At 41.3% G+C, this 18,246-nt stretch overlaps 2 protein-coding genes across 5 annotated transcripts in view; one reads left to right on the top strand and one right to left on the bottom strand.

The window, feature by feature from the left end:
• Positions 1-6,334: 6,334 nt before the first annotated feature.
• The window catches only part of EHHADH (enoyl-CoA hydratase and 3-hydroxyacyl CoA dehydrogenase), a 48,051-nt gene continuing 36,139 nt past the window's right edge, over positions 6,335-18,246 (bottom strand). For all 4 annotated transcript variants that reach the window (XM_032875562.1, XM_032875563.1, XM_032875566.1 and 1 more), the window contains 2 exons: positions 14,181-14,522; positions 6,335-7,716 (listed from right to left, as the gene is read on the bottom strand). In XM_032875562.1, coding sequence (XP_032731453.1) covers positions 6,455-7,716; positions 14,181-14,522 — 1,604 coding nt within the window. In that variant the 3' untranslated portion in view covers positions 6,335-6,454. The remainder of the gene's footprint in view (positions 7,717-14,180; positions 14,523-18,246) is intronic.
• On the top strand, positions 16,810-17,185 carry LOC116878246 (U6 snRNA-associated Sm-like protein LSm7). The gene has a single exon (XM_032875567.1). It carries the CDS (start codon positions 16,822-16,824, stop codon positions 17,059-17,061), a length of 240 nt encoding a protein of 79 aa, XP_032731458.1. The 5' UTR covers positions 16,810-16,821; the 3' UTR covers positions 17,062-17,185.

Genomic DNA, 18,246 nt, shown 5'->3' on the forward strand with positions numbered 1-18,246 from the left:
GACACCTGGGTGGCTCAGTTGGTTAGGCATCCGGTTCTTGATTTCAGCTCAGGTGTTGACCTCAAACCCTATATTGGGCTCCACACTAGGTGTGGGCCTACTGAAAAAAAAAAAAAAAAAGAAATATATAAATGATGAGATAATGATGAAATAAATCATGTTAAAACACTTTGTTAGGTGATGGTTTCATCTTATTATTAACTAATATCATAAGACACAATACACACTTAGGGCAAGCTTCATCATGAATGGTAGATTATATATTAATATACCTAATAGTCGTCTTGATAATTTCAAAGCTTTTCGGTCAAATTCTTGCCGAATCTGACTAAATAATTCTATCTTGTGAGGTGCCTGACAAAAAACTGATATCAGACCTATCAGTTCTGCAGTTTTCTTATTGTTTACCTTTGTATTATTTGCATTATTTTTAATTATGCTTTCTTTCAAGGAATCTTTTGTGAAGGTTAATTTAGTTAGATTAAATAATTAAATCCAAATATCCACTTATCCAGCCTACATAATCTGCAGTATTTCTCAACATGCTGACAGCATGGGTGCCTGGGTGGCTCAGTCAGTTGGGCATCTGTCTTAGGCTTGGGTCATGATCCCAGGGTCCTGCGTCAGGCTCCTTGCTTGGTGGGGAGCCTGCTTCTCCCTCTGCCTGCCTCTCCCCCTGTTTGTGCTCTGTCAAATAAATGAACAAAATCTAAAAAAAAAAAAAAAATACTGACAACAAATGAAAGAGGGAGGAAGCCACTGTCCCCCTCTCTGTATGTTGGAACTTGCCTTCTCCCCCGCAGGATGACTTCATTCCTGACATATGACTGTCTGAGATGCAGCCTGGTGAGGCCAACAGTGTCCATATATATGTGAAAGATTAACAAAGATTAATTTCTTATTTTTTAGACAAAGATAAGTAGCAGTCATTTCTAATATTTTATGCCTGAACCTCTATGAGTCATCTTTTACACTTCCTCGGGTAAGGGTGCCCCATTTTGGAGATCTCTAATCTACCGAGCAGAAAGTCCATACACTCCCGATTTATCATCAGTGCTGAGAGATACTGTTTGTTTAATTGAAGATATTGCTTCTTGAATTATTCTTCTTTTCCTTTGTGCCATTGTTGACCACCTTTCCTTTCCATAATGCACACGTTCTTTGGGTGTTTTTGTCCCTCATTAAGTAGGAGTCCATCTGAGATTCAAATAAGGCTGTGAGACTATTTCCTACTAAATGTTGATCTAAAGCCCTATTCTCAGGTTCTTATCGGACCTCTCCATGAACTGCCTACAACAATTCTATGAGAAACAGAACATAAAAATTTATGAGCAATTCAATATCAAGTTGAAAAATCACATCACACTGGCGAATTTTTTTTTTCTTGAAATAAGAAATCCTGTTTAATGAGACTGGATTCTTGAGCCTGCCTTTGCATCAGAATTACCCCGGCACTGAGAAAAACAAAAACAAACCAAAATAAAACCCCACTGACTCATGGGCCCTACCTGTGATAATTAAAGACCTACAGTAACACTGGCTTACTTACACATGATAGGAATTGATTTCTCTCTCACATAAATGACTCTTGGAAGGCAGAGTAGCAACTCTGCTCGAGGAGGGCTTTGGGGACCAGGCTCTTTACAGCCCTCTATTCTGCTATCCCTAAGGCATGACCTTTGTCCTCGTGGCCCAGGATAGTGGTTAGACTCCAGCTGTCACAGCTGTTCCAGGCAGCAAAATGGAGGAAGGGACAAAAAAGAAACCGGCAGAGGAAGCACATCAGGTGACTTCTAAGGGAGGGTCCCCAAAGCTGCCATGGGATGCTCCTCTGCACCTCCCATTGTCTAGATCTCAGTCCCATGTTCACAACTGGATGCAAAAGAAGCTGACAAATGTATTGCGTATTGTGAGCAGCCCCATGCTCAGCTGAAAAATTGAGAAGTGCATTACTCCCGAAGAAGAAAAACACTGGGGGACAGCCAACAGTCTCTGCCAAAACACGCAAATGAACAACTGTCTAGGCCTTGGCAGACTTTGGGAATCCAGAGGCAGTTGTGGTTTGGTTGGAGAAGGTTTTGCCCTAGCCACCCTAAGGATTTCACATTATGGCCAGAATTAGCAACTGCCTCCTCTTAGAGGAGGTGGGATAACCGTGACTACGGCAGAAGAGCTAGATTGTGCCAGCTCAGCTCGCCTTATCAGACGCATTCAGGCTCTCATTCTGCTCAGCTCTTTAAGTTTGGTGAAAGAGAATAAATAAATATTACAATTGACATGCCCTGGAACACTGTAGACAAGAATGAAAAAGTCCTCTTCATCTCTTACGTTTCTCTCTGTCAGAATGTTAGACCAAAAAAAAAAAAAAAAAAAAAGTACAAAGACAGACAAAATGAAATCTTTGTAAAATTTTGGTCCCATCGGAGATACCAAACTAAAGTAAAACTTCCCCTTTACTTTCATCAACTAACTCTTGGTTAGAAAGATACTTATAGCAATAAACAGAGGAAGGAGTTTTTGATTTGAAAACAATACTGGGTGTTGCACAGCTCTAGGGGGTGCTGTTCTCATTATTTCTATGTGAATGGCCCACCTCTTGGAACACAGTATGAGTGGTGTCCTACTAGGAAGCAGTGCAACTTGTCAATCTCAAAATCATAAGCTCGCAAGATAAGCAGTTGGCATTGGTAGTCCCAAGAATAATCAAAGACTTTTCTGTTCTTGCAGAAAGCTGTTTTGGGTCCAGAGGACTTCTTTTCTATTAATCTCATCAATGGCTACCAAGAAGAGTCAGTCAATCTAGTCAGTCTACAGTGTTTCTGATTTCTAGGTGTCTATTTTAAAGACAAATGGAAGACTCTAGAAATATCAGGTTCCTAACTGCTTTGGAGTATGATTTGCATACATAATTCTGAGACATGATTAATCAGGGGAGTCAGGATCCCACACTTTATCTCTCTCACGCACACCTGTTCTTGCTGGAAGTGAGTAAGTAGATAACAACCACAGCTGCACAGTGGCTTTACTGATTTAAGGAACACTGTTAGTCTCTCCTTTAAAGCTGGAGTATTACGGCAAAGCTTCAAGGGTGCTTCTAATACATAGTTCTCGTCAGAGTCAATTACCATTAGAACACATTTTTAAAATGTCATTCAGAAGCTTTTTTTTTTTTTAAGATTTTATTTATTTACTTGACAGTCAGGGATCACAAGTAGGCAGAGAGGCAGGCAGAGAGAGAGAGAGAGAGAGGAGGAAGCAGGCTCCCGGCTGAGCAGAGAGCCCAATGCGGGGCTCGATCCCAGGACCCCGAGATCATGACCAGAGCCAAAGGCAGAGGCTTTAACCCACTGAGCCACCAAGGCACCCCAGAAGCTGTTTAAAAAAAAAATAGAGTTATCAATAACAACAACAACAAAATAACCCTTTGAAGCAAGTACATTTTCAGGATGAAATAGAATATCCTGGACAGATTTCATCATGTTACCCACTGTTGTATGTAGGACCCAAGAAATTAATATTAGTTTTGCCTCTTTGATATAAAATAAAAATAAATTAACTCCTATTTCTTCTTCCTATATTATATAATGTTAATCTTTAAAACCTTTATTGGGTCACAGACACTTTTGAAAATATGTAATATATGGGACCTCTTCTAAGCAATATACTCATATACATATACACAAACATCAGCATCAGATTTCAGGGATTTAAAAAAAAAATTTTTTTTAAAGATTTTATTTATTTATTTGTCAGAATGAGCACAGGCAGACAGAGTGGCAGGCAGAGGCAGATGGAGAAGCAGGCTCCCGCTGAGCAAGGATCCCGATGCGGGACTCCATCCCAGGATGCTGGGATCATGACCTGAGCCGAAGGCAGCGGCCTAACCAACTGAGCCACCCAGGCGTCCCTAAAAAAATTTTCTTAAGAATTGTGTTTATCTGAGAGAGAGACAGGAAGAATGAGAGAGAGAGAGAGAGGGAGAAAACATGAGTGGGGGGGGGCAGTGGGAGAAGCAGACTCCCTGCTGAGTGGGAAGACTGATGCTTCCGGGGCTCTATCCTGGGACTCCAGGATCACGACCTGAGCCAAAGGCAGATGCCTAACTGACTGAGCCACCCAGGTGCCCCAGATTTCAGGGATTTTTGACTCACGAATTCTATTCATAGACACTCTAGTTTCAAAGGCCCAATCTTGAGGGTAGTGGAGGGCGAAAATGAGTTTTAAGAACTCAAAATCCACTCAGGGTCTAAAGAAGAAATGGTGTGTGTTGTGTGTGTGTGTGTGTGTGTGTGCACATGCATACACAGGCCAGTCCTTTAACACTCATTTGAAGGTATGTCATTTTGCAGACAAAGTTTACCACTTCCTGAAATTTTTTTTATTTTCTTTCATTTCAAGGACCAATTTATATAAAATCCAGCAATACACAATTTAAAAATGATTCTAAATTAAATTCAAGGCACACTCCAGAGGTTTTTTTTTGTTTTTGATAATGGAAAACTTATGCTATATTCATTCAAATTTCCTCTATCAGAACTTTTGATAATTTTGCTTGGATTCGCAGGAGAAAATAGTTCATTTACAACACCCTGAAGGACAAGCTGAGTCCATTTGTTTACTTACTTATTGACAATTTTGAGTTATAATTCACATACTATACAATTTACCCATTTAAAATTGTAGAACTCAATAGTTTTTAGTAGATTCACAGTTATGTAACCATCACCGCAATAATTTCAGAACATTTTCATCAACCCAGAAAGAAACCAGTCCTCATTAGAGCCCTCCCCATTACCTAGCTCCTACTGATTCCAGCCCTAGGCATCCTCTGATCTGCTTTTTGTCTCTATAGATTTGCCTATTTCCCATAAATTTCCATACAATGTATGGCCTTTTGTGATTGGCTTCTTTCAGTTAGCATAAAATTTTGAAGGTTCGCCATGTCATAATATATCTCTATACTTACTTTATTTCTTTCGATGACCAAATATTCTATTCCATGGCCATTCCACACTTTGTTCATTTGTTGATAGAGCTTTAGCTTGTTCCCAATTTGGGGCTATTATGAATAATACTGCTATAAACATTTGTGGACCAGTTTTTGTGTGGACCAGCCCCTCAACTTTTAACCCCACAAAAAAGTAAAAAGAGAAGAACTCTTATAACAAAACTATTCAGAATCTGTTTTGCAGTAATTTCAGACTTTTCAAGATTCAACAATTTCCATACCCAGCATCACAAAGGCTCATCATGGCAGGGAGACTGGCATCATGACTCTATCATAGAATCAGAGGAAGTTAGACATGCTTTTTAAGGTAAGATCCCTTCTTACATGAAGTCAACAATGGCTACTTTCTGTTACTTCTCCATGCATAGAAAAGAATGACAGATTGTGGACATCCCCAGGTCCCCAGGAAGTTACAACAAACATTGCTGAGCCCCTTGCAAAGCAGCAAGCACGATTTGCACAAATAACAGCACCGTGGACAGAAGTCATACACCGAGTATAGGCTGCCAAGCTACTCTGAAGCACTCAACACCCTCACTACTCCCACCCGGGTTCTGCCTACAACGTTAGCACTGTTAGGCCTTTGACACCTTGCCTCTCTTTCTGGTTACTCCCTCTGCCTCTCCATGGGTGATGTTCCCTACTCACTCACAGAGACCCTCCCTGCTGATTCGAGCCTGCCAACTAACTCCGCTCCATCTTTGAGACTAGGGGCTAAACTTCACCACAGCTTTCCCTGCTGAATTCATGCCCCCTCTGGATTCTGGGTTTGCCAAGTGCTGTGCAAAATGGTCAGGAGCTGCAGAGTGAAGGTTTGTTAAAGGGCCCGTAAGTTTTCCTATCAGTGCCGTGTGTGTGAAGTGGAAAGGGGTCAAAATGAATTTATGACTTAGTGGCATTTATCAGGGAGTCATTCTGTTTTTTTTTTTAAAGATTTTATTTATTTTTTATTTGACAGACAGAGATCACAAGTAGGCAGAGAGGCAGGCAGAGAGAGAGAGAAGGAAGCAGGCTCCCTGCTGAGCAGAGAGCCCGAAGCAGGGCTTGATCCCAGGACTCTGGGATCATGAGCTGAGCCGAAAGCAGAGGCTTTAACCCACTGAGCCACCCAGGCACCCCAGGGATTCATTGTTGACATTTCCAACAATCAAAGCACTTGGAAACTTCAACTTAATCCTGAGTTTCTCTCCTTAGCTATTATGGTATTGACACAAGTTTATTCACTGGGATCAAAATGATTTATCCAATAAAGATAGACTCAGAGGCATAGGAAGCACATTCCTAAAGATTTGATCCATTAGAATAATCAGACAGAAGACACAAAGAGAAGGTTCAGCTGCTTTGTATTTCAGAGCAATCTTACTTTGGATCTTTTGATTTAATATCAATGAAATTCCATGAGCATTTCCTGATGCAAGCACATGAGTCATAACCTGGAAGGCTGAATCACAGTCTACTGCTAGGGGGTCCTGCTAACCTCTGCCATTCTTTCAGAGGAGGGTTGCCCAGGTAAGCCAATTTTTTCAGATAGTCACAAGGCTCTAGTTGTGGAATATCAGGATTCTGCCTATAATATTTCTGCAACTTCTCTAGCACTGTGGGCAATCCCACTGTGGAGGCATAGAACATGGGCCCACCCTTGTGCCTTGGCCATCCGTACCCATGTAAATAGACAACATCGATGTGCTCTGGAGTGGCAGCCATCCCTTCTCCCAAGATACGGAATGCTTCATTGATGAGTGAATACAAACAGCGCTCGAGGATCTCATCCTGGCTAATGACACGTGGCTCAATGTGATAGGTTTGCCTGTACTGTGACAGGAATTCAGAGAGCCAGGGGTCAGGTTTGTGAATCCTACCCAGTGGCTTATCATATTGATACCAACCCTTTCCTGTCTTCTGGCCAAACCGTCCTGATTCACAGAGCATATCAGGAATTGGGCAATATCTCTCGCTGCCTCGCTTTCGGGCAGGCGTTCCTGAAGGCAACATAGGTCCCGTAAGACCTTGCCCTTGTCGAGATTTCCACCCCACATCCAGTCCAGCAAGATCTGACACTCTAAAAGGTCCCATTTTGAAACCAAACTCTTCCAGCACCTGATCTATCTCCTCTGGCTTACCGCCCTCTTCCAATAAGAAATATGTCTGATTGTAATAAGGCTTCAACATTCGATTGCCAACAAATCCAAAACAGTTACCTACAACTACTCCAATTTTTTTAATTTTTTTTGATAAATTCATAACTGTGGCAATGGTAGTAGGGGAAGAGTACTGGCTGGGGATAATCTCTAACAACTTCATGATGTGAGCTGGTGAGAAGAAGTGAGTGCCAATGACCAAGTGAGGGCGATCAGTGGAAGAAGCAATATCGTCAATGTTCAAGGCTGAAGTATTGGTGCACAGAAAAGCTTCTGGCTTGCACACAGCTGATAGTTCAGCAAAGACCTGCTTCTTCAAGTTAATTTCCTCAAATACTGCTTCGATGACTAAATCTACACCACCTAGCTCCTTCAGGGATGTGGTTAACCTGGGTTTTGGTCCTAACCAATGGTGGCTGCTGGGCTGCATTTTGGATGCTTCCTTTTCCAAGAGGGAGGTTATTATCTGATCAGCAGTCTCTAGCTGCTTCTTGTCCAATTCCACAGCAATCACAGGGATCCTCGCCTTTGCAAGAGCAGTGACGATGCCTCGGCCCATTGTTCCCAAGCCTGCAGATGAGAGTGAAGAGGAAGAAGAATGGTTCAGTGATATTGGGAACTGAAAAATTACTCAGTAAATGGGAGGCTTCTGTGGCAACAGGGCATTTAAAGAGATCGATGCGAGGAATACAAATGGACTGAATATTAGTTAAGATTAGGCTCTGTGTTAAATGCTCCAGAGGATGTGACATTGAGTAATATTCATGAGCGCACACACACGCACACACACACACACAATATTAGGATTGATAAACAGTTCAGCAAGGTTGTATAATACAAGATCTATATATAAGAATCAATTGTATTCTGTATACTAGCAATGAATAATCAGAATATGAATTAAGAAAACAATTCTACTTATACCACTTCTACTTCTACTTATACTTATTTTTATTAAAAAAATAAAGTACTTCAGAATAAATTTAAGAAAGAATTGGAAGACTTGTAATGCTAAAACCCACAAATCATTGCTGAAATAAAGAAGATCTAATAAAGAGATATACATCCCCTGTTCTCATAGATCAGGAGACTTAATATTGTTAATATGGCAATACTACCCAAGCCGATCTCAACCACCAATGCAATCCTTATCAAAAATTCAACTGGCTTTTTGCAGAAATCAACAAATTAAATTAAGCTGATCCTAAAATTCATACATAAATACAAGGAATCAAGAATCACCAAAGACATTATTAAAAAAGAAGAACAAAGTTGGAGGATTGACTCTTCCCAATTTAAAAACTTAAGACAAAGCTACAGTATTCAAGTATTCAAGTGTGGTATAAGGGTAGACCTATAGAATTGAGAGTCCTGAAATAATCTCGTAACTGTGGCCAACTGGCCAAGATAATTCAATGGGGGAAGAATAGTCTTTTCAACAAATGATGCTGGGACAGCTGGGTATCCACGTGCAAAAGTATGATGTTGGAATACTGTGCACCATATACAAAAATTAATTCAAAATGGATCATGGACTGAAGTAGGAGCTAAAACCATAAAACTCCTGTGAGTAATTCTCCATGATCTTGGATAAGACAATGGTTTCTTATGACATCAAAAGCATAAACAACAAAAACAAAAAACAGATTAATTAGATAACATCAAAATCAAAAAATTTTTGTGCTTCAAAGGATACCATACAGAGAGTAAAAAGAACCCATGGAATCATCTATCTAATAAGGGACTTGTATTAAAATATATAAACAATTCTTACAACTCACAATAAAAATATGATTTAACTTAAACATTTTTTCTGAAGAAAATACACAAACGGCTAATAAGCAACGAGAAGATGCATCCTTAATCATGAAGGAAATGCAAATCAAAACCACCATGAGCTACCACTTCACACCCATTAGGAGAGAGATCATTAAAAAGAGAGATGTACAAGTGAGGATGTAGTGAACTTGAAATCCTGACGCACTGCAGGAAGATTATAAATCTTTTCCCCAGACTGGGGAAGGGAGAAGGAAAGGGAGTATTACTTTAAGCAAAGGCAAGAAGAACAGAACATGTAGACAAATTATTTGATGGCTAAGATGTTACTGTTCCTTCCCCTTACCATTTCATTTTTCTTCTTGGCACAAGGAAAACTATTCTAGATCCTTTATTTTTTTAAAGATTTTATGTATTTATTTGAGAGAGACACACAGTGAGAGAGAGGGGACACAAGCAGAGGGAGTGGGAGAGAGAGAAGCAGGTTTCCTGCCACACAGGGAGCCTGATGCGGGGCTCGATCCCAGGATCCTGGGATCATGACCTGAGCCCAAGGCAGATACTTAATGACTGAGCCACCCCTGTGCCCCTATTCTGGATCCCTTGTATCCTGATAGGGCCTGTGAGTATTTCCAGTCAATGAAATGGGAAAGGAGCATAGTGTGGGATCATGATTGGCGCCCAGAACCTCCCACAAGATCCTTGATTACTTCAGGGGTGTAGAGGCTGCAGAGAACAACTGTGAGGCCTTGGAGGAGACCCTTGAGCAGGTGTTGGCAAACTAGGGTCTGTGTGCCAAATCCATCCCACCGTCTATTTTTGTACTACCTATGAGCTACGGATGGTTTTGCATTTTGAATAGTTGAAAAAAGAACAAAAACAAAAACAACAATATTTTGTGACACATGCAAATTATCTCAAATTCAAATTTTAGTCTCATAAATAAAGTCTTACTGGAGCACAACCACACTCATTTGTTTCCATATCATCTATAACTGTTTTGTGTGCAGAGTTGTTTTGGTGCTGCAAAAGAGATCATACAGTCCAGAAAGCCTAAAATATTTACCATATGGCTCTTTAAAAAAAAGTTTACTAATCCTTGTTCAGGAGAATGATAGTCATTACTTAGAAAAAACCTGTCCTAGAATGGCCTTATAGAGCAAGCAGGAAATAAATCTTTATTGTGTTAAGCCACTGAGATTGTTATCTGTTACAGCAGCAAGTTATCTGTTACCTCATCAACCCATTGTGGATGAAACCGTTTTGTGAAAACTATTTATATATTATTCTTCTGTACTTCTCATTGACTAGCTTTGGGGATTGGTTGGTTTTGTTTTGTTTTTTGGGGGATTGGTTTTGAATACAGAACGTTATCAGACATCAGAAATCCTTGTTTCTCTGGAATATATTTAAATTTCAAACTGTATTAATTTATTTAATGTAATAAATATATTAAATTAGTTAAAAACATTTAATTTTCCAAAATTAATAAACATCTGCATTTCACTCAGTAGCCAGAAGGCTGGATAGCTCTCGCTGCTATAGCAACTTGTATCCAAAACTTCGGCCTGGGTAAAGGGTTCAAATGGTTTCAAAACCCTGGCCTCCTAGCTTTCAGTCCCAAGCCTCACATACAATTTTTAAGAGTATAGAAATTATAATCTCTCAGAGACAATGAGGACTAACAAGATGTAACGTGAAAATACTTTGTAAAGTGTCACATAAGGTAGGCGGGATCCCAGAAAGGACCACAGAGCAGTGAAGAAAAGGCACCTGGGAGGGTCAAGCACAGTTCTTCCACATTCACCTCGTGGAGCGGACCTGAATGACCTGGAATCCAAATCACGAAGTGGACCAAACTAATGCTTTTTGCAAGTGTCCCAGCCATAACTTTAGATTCTCTTCAGCTCTATAAACGGACACATTTCATTTAATCACTGAAACAATAAAAACATGAAAACACAATGTATATTTATTTCAGAAAGTTCTTAGCTCTGGGCACCTGGGTGGCTCAGTCGGTTGGGCAGCTGACTCTTGGTCCTGGCTCAGGTCATGATCTCAGGGTTCTGCGATGGAGCCCCACATCAGGCTCTGCACTCAGCAGGGAGTCTGCTTGAGGTTCTCTCCCTCTCTTTTTGCCCCTCCCCCTGCCCACACACACACACTCTCTCCCCTCTTCTCTTTCACCCAAACAAATAATTAAATTGTAAAAAAATATAAATAAATAGTTCTTAGCTCCTAATTTCTCTTCTCATGAACTTGTGGTCTCAAAGATCTCAAAAAAAGGGGGGAGCCTGAAAAACCAAGATTTTCATTGTTGATAGTTATGTATCCAAAGGTGCATACTGTATTTATACTGAATTTAGTTCCCTAATTTTTCCTCATTAAACACATGGAGGGGCAAGGGGTCCTGCTTCCCTAACAACTCATTGTCTTTAACTGCCAAGGAATTAATTCTAGTCAAGAACCTCTTCTATTGACAGAAGTAAAGAAAGAACAAAGGATGCATTCATTGAAGGTGCTGCTGTTTTGGTCAACTGCAGTCTTCTCCCTTTTGGATGGCTTTAGAGCTCAGGCAAGGAGGGGGGACATGAACTTGCAGTAGTGCTGACCTTTCTGAGAAGCCTGGAAATGGGCTCATGGAAGAGCACACTTGGGGTTTTGCCAGGGGCAGAGTGAAAGGACAGTAACTCATGGAGTTGGAGGGCACTGACAAGAGAGTGGATGAAGGGATGACCCTGGAAGTGAAATTTAGAAAGAGAAGAAAGTAAAGATAAGGAGAGCTGATCAAGTAATGGATATAGCTGGAACAAACAATGAAGAGATGTGGGAAGATACAAGGTTGTGGGGGAAAGGTCAGAATTTGGACTGCAGACGTGGAGATACATTAGGGTATAGGCAAGAGCCAAGGAAAAGTCCTAAGTAGGGGTCACGGGAAGTGAAGTGAGGTGAATGTCACCGGATCTGAGGAGGCAAAGGCACTGGAAAGCAGCAGGGCTGGATGCATTGTCCACACAGACGATGGCAACAATCGGGGTGACAGCAAGATTTGGGGGAAAGTGGATAAGTGTGAGCCAGCCAAATTTTTCAGCAAATGGGTGGTAGGAGTAATGGCAGTAACAAGGAGGGAGAGAGCCATCAGATCAGGTGGCAGAACCACGGAAGAGTGTCCTGAAAGACACAATGGTCTGGGAAGGGAATTGGGAAGAGATGCGGGCAGGTTGGGAGGCAGGGCGTGGACTGTGAAAGAAGCAGCAGCATTTTTCTGAGAGGGTCACAGAATAAGTGGGTGCCGGAGTAAGCCGGGTCTCAGGCAGGAAGCAGATCAGGCTGTAGGAGTGTTCCAGAGGGCACAGGGAATAGTGGGAGGCTGCATCACAACGACGATCCAGTGTGGAGCAGTATGGGGATAGACACGATGACGAAGGGGGAAATAACCAAACTCTCTCACTTTTATTTTTTTTTAAAGATTTTATTTATTTATTTGACAGACAGGGATCACAAACAGGCAGAGAGAGGAGAAAGCAGGCTCCCCGCCGAGCAGAGAGCCTGATGCTGGGCTCGATTCCAGGACCCTGGGATCATGACCTGAGCCAAAGGCAGAGGCTTTAACCCACTGAGCCACCCAGGCGCCCCAAACACTCTCACTTTATTTGTATCCAAGTTATCTTCCGTGGATTTTTAAATGCTTTTTCAAATATTTTTCTGAACAATATGGGGTGTACTTAAAAAAACAAAACCAAAAACTTTTAGATATTTCATGCCGGACATGAATTGGAAATCTTTTTTAAAAGGCTCACAACAAGGAAATAGGGAAATTCTCAAACAACAGCTGATGAACTCAATATCGATAAATTTCGTCTTTGTTGTTATATTGCATCAATTATCCTTGGCTTGAAGGAATATAGAGAAGAAACAGAGTAAGTGCACAACTAGAAACAAGTATTGGTGCTGCTGAAAAAAAGCACAAAAAAGAAACATTCATAGTTCTCTGTCACACTCTCTATCCACCTCCTTTAAAAATCACAAGTGAGGGGCGCCTGGGTGCAGTCAGTTGAGCAGCTGCCTTCGGCTCGGTTCATGATCCCAGGGTCCTATGATCCAGCCCCGTGTCAGGCTCCCTGCTCAGCTGAGAGCCTGCTTCTCCCTCTCCCTCTGCTGGCCTCTCTGCCTACTTTGTTCTATCTGTCTGTCAAATAAATAAAATCTTCTAAATAAATAAATAAATAAATAAATAAATAAAAATCACAAGTGAGTGGGGGGGATGGCGTACCTGGGGGTTGGGCATTAAGGAGGGCACATGATGTGATGAGGACTGGATGTTATATGCAACTGATGAATCCCTGAACTCTACCTCTTAAACTACTAATACAGTATAAGTTACTTTGTTGAATTTAAATAAAATAAAATAAATAAAAATCACAAGTGAACAGAGTCAATGCTGGAAAGATCACAGTGTGACTGATACGGTAGACTGAGAGGATGCAGCGTGGGCTCTTTCCCTCCAAACTGGATTGTTGCTAGACAGCAGGGTGAGGGTTCAGAAGGTTGACACTTTATTGTAAACTATGGACTCCTCCCTTGGAAGACTGTACATCAGCTGACACATATAACATTTTGCTCACCATTTCATGGGGTTTAAAATCCACCAAGACCATTCTTGGGTGGTCGATACTAAGAACAAGAGAAGCTTGGGAAAGTAGCTCAAAAAAGCCAATCAGAGGGCTAGCTTCTGAGGAAAGAAGACATTTTGTTTGGGAAAATCCCAGAGGGAAAAAGTAGGGAGGTCACTGTTTCAGGATGCAGAGAGATTTGAGGTTAATAGTGTCGAATGGGAAGTGAATGAATCCAGGCACCAAGAAGGTAGAGCCTTCATTCCAAATACCTAGCTACAAGAGTGACAAACCGTACTTGGAAATGTGGTACAAATAATAATCATTGCTGGGAGATCCAGGAGCAAGAGATTCACGCAGGGGAGAGGAGGCGATGAGTAAAAAAAAAAAAAATACCTAGAGTCTAGAGTCAGACAGACCTAGCATCAGACCCTCACACCGCTTGTGTTTAGCTCACTGGTGAGGAGGTTGGTGTCTCTAGGCCTCACATGTAAAACGAAGATCATTCCCGGGCTGGGGTGAAAAACAAGTTAGCCACACAAGTATAGTGCTTCGTATAGAGTCCAGTACCTGGGGCCCTAAACAAACAGCAGGATTTCGTATGTGCTGATTTGGAGAATGACTTTAACCCCACCACGTTCTTACCGACGACGCCAACTGAGGAGATGGGCTGTGCCGTTGCTGTTTTCCAGGATGCTCCCGAGGGGGTTGACCACTTACTGGCATTCCTCTCCGCAAAGAAAACATATTGCAGGGCTCTAGCCTGCCCTGATTTCTGAAGGTACATGAACAGCTCCTCCTCCTTCTTGATGCCCACTTCATAGGGATACTGGACGGCAGCCTGGATTGCACGGACACAGGTCTCCTGAGAAAGGCACCCAGGATGCTGCTTCCGCATCTTCAGAAGGGCTTCACTGAAAATGCTGTCCATGTTGGGGAAGCTCTGAATTGGCTTGTTGCAGAGTCTACGGGATTCCAGAGGCTGATCTGGAAGGAAGGAGAAAGAAAATAGGACCTTTGGAAATGTTACTTATACAAAGGGAAAAGGAGTATGTAATAATAATAATAATAATAATAATAATAATAATAACAACCTGTTCCAATTCAAAGTACAAAATTAAATACTCTCCATCAAGCTATTTACTGTAGCACTAACATCAAAATATCTAATGTACCTTAGTCTGGTAAGATGGAATTTAGCAGATTCAATGCAATTTTCAAGTGACCTCATGTAGGCATAAAAGTTTCATTTTCCTTCTGTTCCAAAGTCAAGACAGTGCTATAATAGATTAAATTTTAAACTCTCAGTGAGTTTAAGGAAAATATTTCTGAGTTAAGAATGACCCTGCAACTGCACTACTGGGTATTTACCCCAAAGATACAGATGTAGTGAAAAGAAGGGCCATCTGTACCCCAATGTTCATAGCAGCAATGGCCATGCCAAACTATGGAAAGAACCAAGATGCCCTTCAACAGATGAATGGATAAAGAAGATATGGTCCATATATACTATGGAGTATTATGCCTCCATCGGAAAGGATGAATACCCAACTTTTGTATCAATATGGATGGGACTGGAGGAGATTATGCTGAGTGAAATAAGTCAAGCAGAGAGAGAGTCAATTATCATATGGTTTCACTTACTTGTGGAGCATAAGGAATAACATGCAGGACATGGGGAGATGGAGAGAAGAAGTGAGTTGGGGGAAATCGGAGGGGGAGACAAACCATGAGAGACTGTGGACTCTGAGAAACAAACTAAGGGTTTTGGAGGGGCAGGGGTGGGGAGTTGGGTGAGCTGGCGGTGGGTGTTATGGAGGGCATGTATTGCATGGAGCACTGGGTGTGGTGCATAAACAATGAATTATGGATCACTGAAAAAAATTAAATTAAATTGATTTTTTTTAAAAAGAATATTTTAGATTCAAAATAATCTCAATTCCATTCCTAATAGTAACAAATACTTATAAGACCTGGAAAAGAAGTCAGTGTCTCTTGGTACAAGAGGAGACATACAAATCAGTGGAAGAGAATTTAGAGTTCAGAAATAAATCCTGAGAGTTAGAGCCAACTGATTTTCAGCACAGGTGTCAAAACAATTCAATGCAAGGGGAATTTTTCCAGTAAATGGTGCTGAAATAACTGGATAGCTATATGCAAAAGAAAGAAAGAAAGAAAGAAATTAGATCCTTACCTAGAACCATATATAAAAAACCATATATAACTCAAGGTGGAACATAAATCTAAATTAAATTAAAATTAAAGAGCTAAAACTATAAAAATTTCTAGAAGAGAACACAGGGAAAATCTTCATGACTCTGGGTTAGACAAGTATTCTTAGTATGATTCATGAAAGAAAAAAATCAATAATCTGGAGGTCATCAAAATTCAAGACTTTGTACTTCAAAGAATAGTATCATGAAAATGAAATGATAAACCACAGACTGGGAGAAAATATTTATATGGTAGGCACGGTGTGCTGCACATGCCCAATGTCTACTTCCTGATCCCTAGAACCTATGAGTATATAACCTTACATGGCAAAGGGATTCTACAGATATAATTATTGGCAAAGAAACTGAGGTGTGGAGATTATCCTTTATTGTCTAGATGTTCCCAACATAATCGTATGAGTCCTTAAGAGGAGACCCTTTGCCAGTTATGGTGAAAGAGACATTGCTAATGAGGAAGGGTCAGAGAGACACAACATGGTGAAGATGTGACCTATTGGTGATGATACAGCTTTGATGATGGAAGAAGGGGGCCAAGAATCAAGGAATTCGGTGGTCTCTGGGCCATTCCCTTGACTTACAACCAGCAAGAACATGAGGACGTTGTTCCCACAACATAAGATACTGAATTGTGAAAAACAACCTGAGTGAGCAGGAAACAGATTCTCCCCTAGAGCCTCCAAAAGGAGTATGGCTTCAGACACCTGCATTTTAGGTCAGTGAGACCCACCCAGCAGACTTCTGACCTATTGATCTATAAGATAATAACACTGTGTCATTTAAACTGCTAACCTTGCAGTTATTTGTTAACAAAGCAAGAGAAAACCAATACAATTTGTAAATCAAATATCTAATGAAGTATTTGTATCTGGAGTATGGGAAGAATTCTTGTGACTCAACAGTAAGAAGGCAAACAACTCATTTTTTTAAATGGGCAAAAATTTGAGTGGCTATTTCACCAAAGAAGATATAGGAATGGCTAATACATATGTGAAAAGGTGTTCAATAGCATTAGTCATTAAAGAAATGCAAATAGAGGGGCGCGGTGCGGCAAGATGGCGGACAAAGAGAAGAAGAAGAAAGAGAGCATCTTGGACTTGTCTAAGTACATCGACAAGACGATCCCAGTGAAGTTTCAGGGAGGCCGCGAAGACCCCGACGACCAGTACAAGCTCACAGAGGGCACCCGCCAGCTGGACCTGGTGGTGTGCAGGGGCACCTCCGTGGTGCTCATCTGCCCGCAGGACGGCATGGAGGCCATCCCCAACCCCTTCATCCAGCAGCAGGACGCCTAGCGGGCGCCGTCGGCCGCCCGAGGACTCGGAGCTGCCCTCCCCTGCCGCGCGTGCCCCCGTGGGCCGGAGCTCTCCTTTTTATATCGGTTATGTTTCTGTTTTTCGCAATAAAACTGCAGACCCCCCCCCCCAAAAAAAAAAGAAAAAAAGAAATGCAAATAAAAACCACACTGATTAAAAAAAAAAAAACATAGTGAATGTGGTAGATTGTCTCTAAGTAATAGGGTGTCATTTCTGAGATTAAGTTACAAAAAGACTCTGGGTTCCTCTTGTTCACCCTCTCTTGTTCTCTCACTCGTTCATTCTGGTGGGAGCCAGCTGCCATGTGAGTGGCCCTTTGGTGAAGCCCACGTGGGAAAGAACTGAAGAAGACCTCCTTCAGCCAACAGCCAGTGAGGAGCTAAGACCCTCAGCCCAACAGACCACATGGAGCCGAATCCTACGAAAAACTTGAGTCAGGTTGGAAGCAAATCATCCCTTAGTCAAGCGTTGAGGTGGAAAGAGCCACAGAAAATACCTTGAAAGCAATCTTGTGTGGAATCCGCAACCAGAGAACCTAGTTCACCCCACCTATATTCCTGACCCACAGAGACTGCCAGGTAAAAGAGGTTTGATTTTAAGCAGTTAAATTTGGGAGTAACTTGTTGTGTAGCTAGAGATAATGAAGACACACCCACTAGAATGACTATTACCAGAAAGACATCACTAAGAGGTGTTGGTGATGATGTGGAGTAGCCAGAATCCTCAGCCATGGTTTGTGAAAATCTGAAACAGGACAGTATAGCTACTTTGGAAAACAGTGAGGCAGTTCCTTGAAAGGATAAGCTTATTGGTTAACCCAGCAATTTCACTCCAAGGAATCTACCTAAGAGAAATAAAGACACATGACCCCATAAACCTTGTACACAAATATCCATAACAGTATTATTCATACTAGCTCATCAACTGATGAAGGGATAAAGAAAATGCAGTATGGATATGCACAATACTGTTCAGCAATAAAAAATATTATTGGCAAATTGCTGAAGCATGCTACAATTCAAATGAACCTCAGAAACATTATGCAACCTGAAAAGAAGCCAGATCAGAAGATTATATATGATATGATGCTATTCGTGGTCAATGTCCAGAAAAGGCAAATCCATGTAGACAGAAAGATTAGTGGTTGGTTAAGGCCAGGGGTGG

Source organism: Lontra canadensis, unplaced genomic scaffold (assembly GCF_010015895.1).
Source record: "Lontra canadensis isolate GAN:19392208 unplaced genomic scaffold, GSC_riverotter_1.0 scaffold56, whole genome shotgun sequence".
Classification (NCBI taxonomy): domain Eukaryota; kingdom Metazoa; phylum Chordata; class Mammalia; order Carnivora; family Mustelidae; genus Lontra; species Lontra canadensis.

Bases quoted from the DNA above. Each gene is read 5' to 3' on its own strand.
- LOC116878246 (XM_032875567.1), top strand. From the start codon at position 16,822: ATGGCGGACAAAGAGAAGAAGAAGAAAGAGAGCATCTTGGACTTGTCT.